General features: G+C 24.1%; 1 protein-coding gene across 1 annotated transcript; it reads left to right on the forward strand.

The window, feature by feature from the left end:
• The first annotated feature begins 2,276 nt into the window (after positions 1-2,276).
• On the forward strand, positions 2,277-9,660 carry LOC145834725 (uncharacterized). The gene is made up of 9 exons (XM_082942229.1): positions 2,277-2,419; positions 3,940-4,163; positions 4,534-4,670; positions 6,151-6,256; positions 7,173-7,294; positions 7,954-8,119; positions 8,375-8,546; positions 8,956-9,129; positions 9,273-9,660. Exons 1-9 carry the CDS (start codon positions 2,347-2,349, stop codon positions 9,350-9,352), a joined length of 1,254 nt encoding a protein of 417 aa, XP_082798355.1. The 5' UTR covers positions 2,277-2,346; the 3' UTR covers positions 9,353-9,660.
• Positions 9,661-11,370: the final 1,710 nt, after the last annotated feature.

Below are 11,370 nucleotides of genomic sequence, written 5' to 3' on the forward strand. Positions count from 1 at the left end.
GTTAATGACATTATTGTAACGAGACAAACTATACAACTTGAACATAAAAAGTAATCATACATGTATAGAGAATTAAAAAAAAATAACCCAATGTAAAAAAGTCTTTTTTTATTTATTTTAAGATTAACAACTAGTTAATCCTAGAACACTGAAATTATATTCAAATAATGAATTGGTGACTATAACACTTAAGTTTAATTTCAATATAAACCTTAACTGTTAGTTAAACTATGTTTCAATTTTAAATAAATATGTGTTTGTACTTTGTAACAAACCAAACTTTCAAACAAACCTTAAGCTAGCTTACTATAACTTTTATAACACAAACTTATGATAGGCGTCAAATTTATTTTGAAACTAAATATAAATGTGTCTGCTAAAGGTTTTATATGCATTAGTACTCGTAAAAAATATTTCTGCTCTAAAAATTTTATACTTTCTAAAAATACACATTGTAAAACTAATTTGAGCAATAATACTGATACAAGTTTTATTTTCGTAAATTGTTAAAAAAATTAACTAAAAATAAACAAATCGTTTGTTTGGTTTTGAAATGTTTTGTATTTACGCATATAAACAACTTGAAGTTATAGTGAGACGCTATAAAAAGTCGTGTATCACTAGAAACACAAAAAATGTATTTAATATAAAAGTTGCTTGTAATGCTATGTACAATGTAACAAACAAATTTAATTAAAGCAAACATGATTAGTTGAATAAACTAGTTTTAAAAACATTTAAAACTTTTTGTAATATGTAACTGAAAAAATAATTTGTAAAAGTTGTAACATTTTCAAAAAGGTTGGCTAAAACAAAGGTTCACAAACTATTTATTGGAACAAGTTACTTATGATTTAAAAAAACTTAAATTTTTCGTTGCAAATTTTAAGCGTTTTTTCTTAAATTTTAAAAACGTTATAATACAAATAGTATTAAGAAATTAAGTAGCATAAATTTTTATATAATTTAAGTATAACAAAAGTATTTTTACCATTTTAGATTTAATCTTTAACAATTTGAACATATGCACCTATAAATTTTCTTATTAGGTTTAAAAATTAGTAGATAAATACGTGCAATTAAAAAAAGACTTTTTTGTTTTTACATATCGTGTACACAGTATAGAAGCTAGGCTTAAGATTTTAATTATTTTTATACTAAATAGTGTAAATAACTAATAATTAACTTATACTTAAAAATTATTACAACAGTTTTTTGCTTTGTTTCTCCGATTTAAAAGCGCAATTGATTTTTGTAAAAAAGTTTTAAGGTTCTTTTAAACTTTTAATAGTTACATAAAACTTGCTTTTTAAAATATTTTAATACGTGTCTTTAGTATCGGAAATTTTAAAAACTTAAAAAAAACTAGGCACGTTTAACAAGTAAAAACAAGTGTATAAAAGTTTGAAAAATATTGTTTTTTAGTTTTATTAGCTGAATTTTTGTCGTTCAATAAATGTTTTTCATCTTCGTTTTACATTTTTACAAAGTTAAATTTAAATTGTTAGCAAAAACTATAAAAACAAATTATAAAAACAAACTTAAACATTTAAAATTTCTAGTGCTAAATTTTTCATTTAAATATATCCATTTGCTAATAGATTAAATAAATAAATCATGTTTTCAAAATTATTTTTATACACCAATAAACCATAACTAACTATTTTTTTTCAGTTACAATGTAAATACCTAATAACTACTAGTATTATATTTAAAATCCGATCGTTAGTTTAGAAGTATATTGTTTGTAATCGAAAACTAAGTAAAGATAAAAGTTATATGTTATAACAATCAAGTATACAAGTGTTGCAAAATTAAGTTTATTACCGCTATAACTTTTGTGAACAATAAAAAATGTTATGCACCCTGTTTTAAACGTATTCGTAATTTGAACATGTTCAATTGAAGACCATTTAGCAATAAATAGATTCAAAATAGTTTAGATATTTATTTTCAACGCATAAGTTTATAGAGCTGGTCTATGGCTTTTAAACACTTTTTAGTAACATGTTTAGTCATATTTTAAACATTTTTTGTTCTTTAAGTACAATTAATCTATCAACTTCATAGATAAGTAAAAACACTAGGTAATCATTTTATTTATGTTTACAAATTCCGAAACAAAACAAACTCCCATTAAAAAGCACAATTCATGAAATCTTCATGATATACAAGTTTCTCCAGTCAGCTGTAATTTTATCTACAAGTTTCGCCTTAGGTCATTTGAGAAAAACTTATCAGTTGTAACGTGCTTTTAGTAAGCACATCACATGCTGTAGAATTGTATACGTTTCAATTGAAATTAAAGTGATGTTTATTGGAAAGTTATGTGAATGTAGAAAGTAAATGGTGCTTAAGGTTTTATCAAAATTTTTGTGTGTTTTATTTGTTTTGTTTTTTCGAATAGATTCTATAAAAGGTTAGTTTTGTAAATAATTATGTTTAGTTAAATTGTTATTTGTTTACGTTCTAATTTTTTTTATTACAACATATTTGTTGCTAAGACGTTTTTTTTTTACTTGTTTAAGTCTAAGTAAGTATATTTTTTAATATAATTTTAAGCCGTTGCTTAAGCTGTTGTGGTAATTATTAATAAGATTTGAAAGTTGAGGTAAGTTAGAAAAGTCTTTAAAGTTTTATCTAAAGTATATTTTTACTAGTAATTTTATTTGCTGTAATGTAGTTTAGTAAAATTGAGATTTTTATATTTGTTTATTTTGATGTATAAAAAACATTTATTTATCTAAGATATACAAAAGTTTAAAAAAAAAACTATCTGCTTATAAATTTAGATCATTTAGACAATTACAGAGTACGATTAGAATTAAAAAAATATAGCCGTTTGAGTTTATTGAAAAGCATTTACAATTTTATAACTTATTTTAATAAATTTGAAACTTACACTAAAATTAAAATATTTTGTGGTTAAGATTTTGGTCAAAAGTGATATAAGTTTAACTTCAAAAAAGTATAAAACATAGTTTTGATATTTTTATCTTTTTTTAAACATTAATCAAGTATAACTTCATTTCTTTTTTAACTTTGAAAACTTTAAAATAAAAAACTGCTCACATTCCAAATAGAAAAAGTTAGTTTAGAATTGATTTTTAAGCTACACATCTGTTTTATTATTTAATATCCTTTATTCTAAATACTTATTTAGACTGTTTGACCATTTTTGAGCGCCAATTTCATTATCATGTCCATTAAAGTACAATTGTAAATGCTCTAATTGTATTTATTAAAAGTTTAATGCTTAATTGAAAACTAATTCTTGTTAGAAGGTTTATTTACAACTTTTTAAAAAGCTCTGTATAATCATAATAGTTAAAAATGACAATTATAATAAAACAACTTATCATTAAGTTTTTGAGTAACTATAGTCACAAAACCTAAGAATGCTTTTATTTGTCGGATTAACGAATCAGCTAGTTTACATTTATAAGACTCTGTATAACTAAAAGACTCAAATAAACATTTTTAAGTCAACTATTACAAATTTGTAATCTCATTTTGAAAAGCATAGACTCAACTAGTAATAAATAGCTTATTATAAAACACAAACTGTCTTAATTTAACTGCTTTATTTAAAAAAAGATAATATGTTATAATAATAGCTGATATGTTGGTATGGAGAAAAATATAAACTGTGTATTTTCTCAATTTTATTATTTCTTAATGTTTACTGTATTAAAATTGTTGAAGTATATAAACAACATAACTATACAATAGTGTTGACTACTTTTACTGTTAAAACTTTTAAATTAGTTTTTGCTTTGTAAAATAGTATCAGTAATTTAAAAAGTCTTTTACTTCTCAGGATAATCATTACACAATAATACTCTAAGTATTTTCATGATTAAAGTTTTTAGTTTTTGTTTTTCTTAAAAACTTACACAAACACTTAAAATCAATACAATAGAAACATTTTTCTATCAGGAGAATGTGCCACCGACGAAATATGTGTGACGTGTAAACCGGAAACAATCGACGTAATACTACCCTATGACGTCATAAAGAACTACGATAAGAATCCGTACCACAAACACTTCTTCTTCAGTAACAAGACAGGGGATTCCTGTGTGGCGCAACCCAGCGGATATAATGATTTCAAAATGAGTTTGATTTTAGACAGCGAAACTGATTGTGGTACTCTTAAACATGTTAGTTTTGTTGTCAAAAAACTTCAACTTGATTATTTTTGCTTCTAATTATTTTTAAAGTAAAAAGTAAAACTTTAAGAACATGAGACAAGTTATTCTACTAGTTAATGTAATTCTACTAGTTCTGTTGTTAATACAAGTTTCTTTCAACCTCTTCTAATATTTTAGTGCAAAGATAGTCATTATTGCTAACTTGGTCTAGTATATTGGTTTATTAAACGACAAAAAATGCGCTTATAAAATTTGTTTTCTAAGGACATGGTATAAGAAAGAACCTTTCGGTTATCGGGTCGTACACAACGGATACCTTTTAATGTCTTGGCCTCCTACTTTAAAAAAGTAACTTTTTTCTGATTAATAACTTTTACAGACATCGGAAAAATTAAGAAAGTACGAAAACACAATATATTTCTATAGTACATTGAAAGATGAAATTACTTTAATAAAAAATATAACTTGTTTGTACAATGGAGCTGAAAGTTTTGAGGTTATTTCTTCTCATAAATCGTGAGTTGAAACTTATATTTGAAGAATATTATTGTAATTTTTGTTGTCTGTTTAATAGAATTGTTTTGAAACTGATTTTTAAAATTCAACTTCTAACTTATTTTCCGTCAATAACAATTGGTTATCATTTAAGACTTTTATTATAAACAGTTTATAGTTTTTTTTAAATTTAAGTTAAATTTTTTATATGAATTTACATAATTTCACCATTTGTGTTATTTTTACATTTAATTTTGTTAAAGTTTTGCCCAAACATAATTTTTTACCAACTATTTAGTTACAATAAGTAAAGTAAGTTTTAAGAAACTTAAACTGTCTTTAACCTGTTAAATAGATTATACTGTTTTGTTTAGAATTTTGATAAAAATTGAAACATATTTGTTAGTTTTGTTTAGATCAATTTTATAATATTTTATCCTGTTTTTGAATGATATTTAAGCTGTTATCTCCCTAGTAAATCATCCTAGTAAATTTATAGGTTGATTTAAGTTTTATTTACGCTCAGGTACTTAAGGTTAGATAATTCAAGCTATACTAAACGGTTCAAACCATTTATTATTACTTCATCAAACATCCTATGTAGAAATTTTATTCATAACCAAGCTATACAAGAACATATAAAAACTTTTTATTTTTTAAATTTGTTTAAAGTTAAAAAAACTGTATATAATGTGTAAACATATGTTTTAAAAAATAAATAGTGGTTTGTTCTTATAAACTTTACAATTTTTTGACGTCATTAACTTTTATTTACACGAAACTCAAGTAAAGTATTTATTTTAAATTAATCTAAATTGATAAAATCACAAGGTTCTACAAAAATTACGTACATTTGTCCTATGATGTTTTTTTAATACTCAAAATATAAATAATGAAATATGTTTGTTACTTAAAAGTATCAAAATAGAACTGTAGTAAAGCTTAAAATGTTTATTTACTTAATGTTTTAGAAAATGTTTAAAAATAATTGCTCGTGTGGCTACAAAATAACACTTTTTTTATTACTTTTAACAAAAATATTTTAAAAGGTTATTAACACTGTTTATAAACTTGTTTTTGGTTTATCATTTTTATAGTTACTATTTTTCAAATGAATGTTTAAAAAGTGATAAAGTTTTAGTTATAAAGTTATGTTTTGCTTAAACCAATAAATGATGAAACGTAAATAAATTAAAAATTTTTTAGAGATTTACAATACATAAGCAATAAACTTATTTATTACAGTTAAATTTTTTAAATGTAGGATTTATGATAGTTTTATTTTAAGACTTGATTTGTTTCATATATAATGAATAACATAATTAATATGTTAATATCACAAGCCGTATTTTAACAGAAATAAAGTTAAATAATAATTTTAAGCGATGTTTGTTTTTACAAAGATTTTCTTACTGTCAGGCAAAAAATTTAAATCTTAAAAGTTGTTAAAATCGTAAGCTTACATTTTATTTAATGTAAAGAAAGTCAATTTTCAATACAGTTCACATGAAACACGAGCTGGTCACAAAGCGTCTCTTCAGATTTTCAGGGGTCCGTTTTATTCAGACTTGACAAATATCAATCTCATGGCATTTCCATCTTTGAAAGCAAGTTTAAATTTTTACTAAAAAGAAAATTACAAATTTGCATAAATAGTTGAACTATTGTGTGTTTAGTACATAAGTTTTCTTATTTTGTTTAAGTAACACAACTTTTTAAATTTTCAAATTTATGTTAGAAATTTCTTCAGTTTTGAAAAACACAACAAAAAGCATTAAATGTGTGTAAACAAAGTTGAAAATCTTAATAAATAATGTTGATTTTCATCTTTGTTCTTGGCAAAAATAAAGATTAAGTTTGTACAATTTTACGTGTTGGTAAGACTTACAGTATAATTTATATTAAGACATTTGTTTCAGTTACCAAAATAATATTTTTCTTAGTAACTTTGTAAAAAAAAGTAAAACCAGTTTATATATTTTTATACCTGTATTAAGTATTGTTTTTTATGTAAATACAGATGTGGTTTTTGTGCATGTATAAAGAAAGTTTAATTGTTGTTGTTACTAAAACTTGACAACTAAAATTAGTTTTAATGAGCTTGTTTACATGATTTACCAGTATTACTTTTATCAATAAGATATCGTTTTAAAAAACTTACTCATAAAAGTATTTGAACTATTTGTGTAAAATTAAATATGTAAAAGACTATATAATTTATAACAGTTTAGATATTTATATTTGTACTAAGTTAACTTTTGTTAAACTTTTGTAACATTTTAAACATTAATACATTTATCTATTTAAAAAACATACTTCCATAATACACTTTCTTACCTTAATTAGATTATTTAGAATAGTTATATACACTAGTTATTTTTTACATTTATTTGACAGTGCTTTAAACTAAACACTAATATTAAAGTCTTATATATTTCTAACTTAATAGTGCTGATAAGAATTATTACGTGTACAAACTATAAATAAATAAAATATATCTAAAACAACATTGAAAAATTTCAGAACAAATTTCCAGCCTACGTTCAAATTAAGTTCGAACCAAGACTGGATTTTGTAAACCAGATTAGAGTTGACAAATGTTATGCATCCAGTCCGTTTGAAAATCATACTTTCTTTGACAATAGGTATGACTTCCTTGCTAAATTATCAATATTTTTTGCGGTTTTTGTTTTATGTTATTTGTAATTTAAGAACTTTAAAATCATAGTTAGTAGTTTTTGGTTAATAGTACCAGTTTAGTTTCATTCAATTTTTAGTTTTCTTCTAAAATGATAAAAATACTATGTTCAAATGGATAAACAATTTTCTAAGCTTTGATAATTAACAGTATTTTAAAACTTGAATAGTTACCTAAGTAACGTATGTTTACTAGTACATTTTATTATACATAAGTTTAATTTTATGCATGGTACTAACTAAAAGACTTGCAATAACATTTACAAAAACCAGGTATATATATTTTACATAATAAATAAGTGTTTGCAGTACTACTTTTTTTTCATAGTAAGAGCATAATTTTAATTCTCTTAACTACAGCTATAAACCTTCTTTTTAAGTTTAATTCTAATAGCACACTTATTAAAGTACCTATTTTTTTTGTACTTTTTGTTCTTAAGTGTTAAACTGATAATACAATTCAACGCAGTTTTAGCAAGCTTGTCAAAGATTTTAACGAAGTAATTTTAGTGATATCAGGAATATAAGCATACTAAGAACATAAATTAAAGAAGTTAAAAATCATTAGTTATCTATGCAATAAATTAATAAGTTAAAATATTTCCAGTTGCACCAGCGATAATGACGCAACAGTGGAACTTGTTGAGAATATACAGGATCACTACAGATGGAAATTTGACATGTTCAAGTTCAAGTATTACGTCACAAGAGTCAATTACATCACTTGTATCATGACGTCATGTGAAACCGCTGGAGAATGCGCTGAAACTATAGTAAGTTTTTATTGTTTAGAACAAACTTATATGCGCGTTATCCATTGGAATATTTTAGAACTATGATTAGAGTATGATTTTTTAAATACTTAAAAACTGATTATTTACATTCAAACAAGTCAAACCTGCTGAATCTTTTAAGTAAGTCTATCTTCAAACTCTAAGTTAAATAAACTTCTGTAAAAAAAAACTTTGAAGAAAAAAAAAACGAGTTAATATGGCATATAAATTTTGTAAAAATACTAATCCTTACAGAACAACCAAACGTGCTCAAACACGACATCGTACCAACATTCAGATTTTCAACTTTCGTACGGACCCTACTTTCTGGATCTTACTGGGATTTTTAGCGAGGTGAAATCTCACAATGATGAGGAAATTGCAGAGACTCTTGAATATAACAGAAACTTGAATTCAACTGAACAAGGTTGATTTTTTTACTCTGTTTAGTTAAAGTTTAGTTAAAGTTCTGATTTATCATCATGTATGTAATGAAGTATATATAAGCCTAAGTGTTGCTTAAACAATGAAAAACTTGATTAAGTTTTTTTAAACTTTTTGATTGTAATGGGGACTTGTGTGTATAAATTTATAACGTTGTTTTTAAAATGGGCTTTTAGTCTTTAGCGTTGTAAGGACTGTTATATTTTGTATTAAAACTTGTATTCATAAAACTTGCTGGATAAGTTCTCAACAAGCATGTATTGAAAATAAAATTCTTCTTTCTTTTTAGACTGTAGAAATGTTACAAACTTACTTGAACATTTTATAGCCTAAAAACATTTTCATCAATGAAAATAAAAATTCACTTTTTAACTCAAACAATTTACTGTAAGATGGCGCCCACTTGCGACAAGCAGCCATAGCGGCAGGGGTGGTGAGCGGGACCTTCTTCCTGGTTGCCATGGCAGCAATCGTGCACGTTGTCAGGCAGAAGTGTCACGTGGTATTCAGACCAAGCATCAGTTTCAAGGAGGACAGAATCCAGCCTGGATTCGCGTTTGTACTGAGTTGGTTTTTGTATTTGATGTTTATATTTTTACATTTTGAATATCAGTTTGCAAAAATGTACCTTTTAATTTGTTATAACTAACTTGATTTTCAGGTTATTTTTTGTATTATTTTGTATTTATTAAAACTCTATCATTTTCAGGATCTTCAAATGACGTTCCCCTTGTTGATTTCGAGAACGGAGACCCAAGCAATCAGAAAAACTATAATTCCTTAAACTAATTAGTTTTCACTTTTTAAAGAATTATTGTTTTTGTTTTTAAAAGTTTCAACTAGAAAAATTTCAAAATCACAGCATTTTATTAAACTGAATCATAAACTTTTTGTTCAAAATTTTAAATAAACAAAGCTAACACAAGTTTTTGAATTTTATACAAGTTTTAAAATGTTTTTGATCTGTTAGAGATATTTCATGTAAAAAACAGATTAATTTATTTTTGAAAGTTATATATTTTATTTTTGTGTCAATGTTTCAAAAAATAATCAATTAAGCTAGTTATTTTTTAACTGATATAATAAATGTATTCGTGTTTTAATGATATATGTAGCTAAAATAAAACAGAACTATGTAATTATAAAATAACAAAGTGAGTTATTTGCATAAGTTTCAACCGTCTTATTTTGCTACAAGAAAGTAACTTGTCATAAAAAAACGAACCATTGAATTTAGAAGGCTTATATTATTTTTAAGATTAGATCTTCAAAAATAAGTTGTAATTACTTATTGAAAAAAACTGCACAAGTAATATAAAATACGTAGCAAGAAGAGGAAAATTTTTAATTTTTTGAGACTAACTCCAGTTGTTGAGTTTTAAGTTATAATTTGTATATCAGTGATGATTGGTTCATCTTAAAATATCATACAAACAATAATAAATACATGACAAGAAATGAACAAAAGTATTTATTAAAAGGGTCAAACAAAAAAAAAAGCAGAATACTTTATATTGACTAATACAGTTTTTGTTTTCAAGTATTATAAACTTGTTTGTTGCTAAATTTTAATTAACCTTTGTCACTGTAAATAGTAAACTTGTATTTTTTTTCCTACATAAAAAAAACTACATAGTTGGAAATTTTCTGTTTTTTTCACGTAGGTATATTTTCTCTTATAAACAAGATTAAGAAGCTAAACTTTAATTTTTTTGTCAAAAAGACTGTACTGCATTTAAATACTTAGAACTCGAAGTAGCGTGAATGCAAAAATCTTTAATAACATCATTAAATTAAAAATAACTTTTTTACCAAAAGTATTGGTTTTAAAAAGTATTTATTTTAAAACAAGTATTAGTCAAAAATTTGAAGGCCAAGAAGCCAAAGTCGTTTTAAGTATATTTTTGCAATAATTTTTTGTAGTAGAAACTTCATTGTCGGTTTTGATATTTTGTTTTTGGACAATATTTATGATTAAATTCTTTAAAGACGATGCTTGATTTTAACTTGTTATTTAAATCAACTTAGGTAAAAAACGATTGCCTTAATAAACATCGAAAATTTTCAGTACATTTGAAAACCTCACAAACTCTAGTAGTGGTTTCAGAGTTAGTGATTACACTTTTTTTTGGTTTAAATAACTATAAAAATTTACATGTTTTTAAACTTTATATTTCTAAACAACAGAAACTTTCTTTAAAATAGGTTCCTAAACGTGTCTTTAGGAGTTTTAAAATTAATGAAAACTAAACATTGACGACAGTTTAAGATTATTTAAGTAACTTTTTAGTAATTAGTTTTGGTAGATAGCTTAGTTTTGTCAAAAAAGTTTTTTGCATATTTGCTGTATCAAATTTATAGTTAATAAGAACATTGGGTAGAATTTAATTATAACTAATTAAACTTCATAAAGGTGTATAAACTGTTTGCGAAAATTTACTTATTGTACAACTTACAAACTAAACGACCTTTTTTGACTAATGTCTTCAAAAACTGGATTTATAATAATATGTTTATTGAGTGACTGCAGCTTTAAAGATAAAAAATGATTTTTATCAAATCCAATTGGTTTAAAAATCTAAAATTTATCGAACCCGTAAAAGTATTAATGTTGTAGTTAATTTTTTTATCTATATTTTTACTATTTCGCATACTTCAAGATTTTTCCAACGATACTTTGCAAGATTTGCATGAGCTTGTAATAATAGATTGTGTGTTTTCGGGGCCACTTTTTAATTAATACTATAAACCACGAATTAAACATTTTTAAGCTATAGAGGTGTTTTTTTTAACATAATTTCTATTTT

The sequence above is a fragment of the Thalia democratica genome, chromosome 4 (genome assembly GCF_965202585.1).
Source record: "Thalia democratica chromosome 4, ktThaDemo2.hap1.1, whole genome shotgun sequence".
NCBI lineage: Eukaryota > Metazoa > Chordata > Thaliacea > Salpida > Salpidae > Thalia > Thalia democratica.

What these genes read in the sequence shown, in the direction of transcription:
- LOC145834725 (XM_082942229.1), top strand. Translation starts at nt 2,347, where the DNA reads ATGGTGCTTAAGGTTTTATCAAAATTTTTGTGTGTTTTATTTGTTTTG. An exon ending in TGGCATTTCCATCTTTGAAA is followed by an intron (nt 6,257 to 7,172) that starts GCAAGTTTAAAT and finishes GAAAAATTTCAG; the next exon opens with AACAAATTTCCAGCCTACGT. An exon ending in CTTGAATTCAACTGAACAAG is followed by an intron (nt 8,547 to 8,955) that starts GTTGATTTTTTT and finishes ATTTACTGTAAG; the next exon opens with ATGGCGCCCACTTGCGACAA.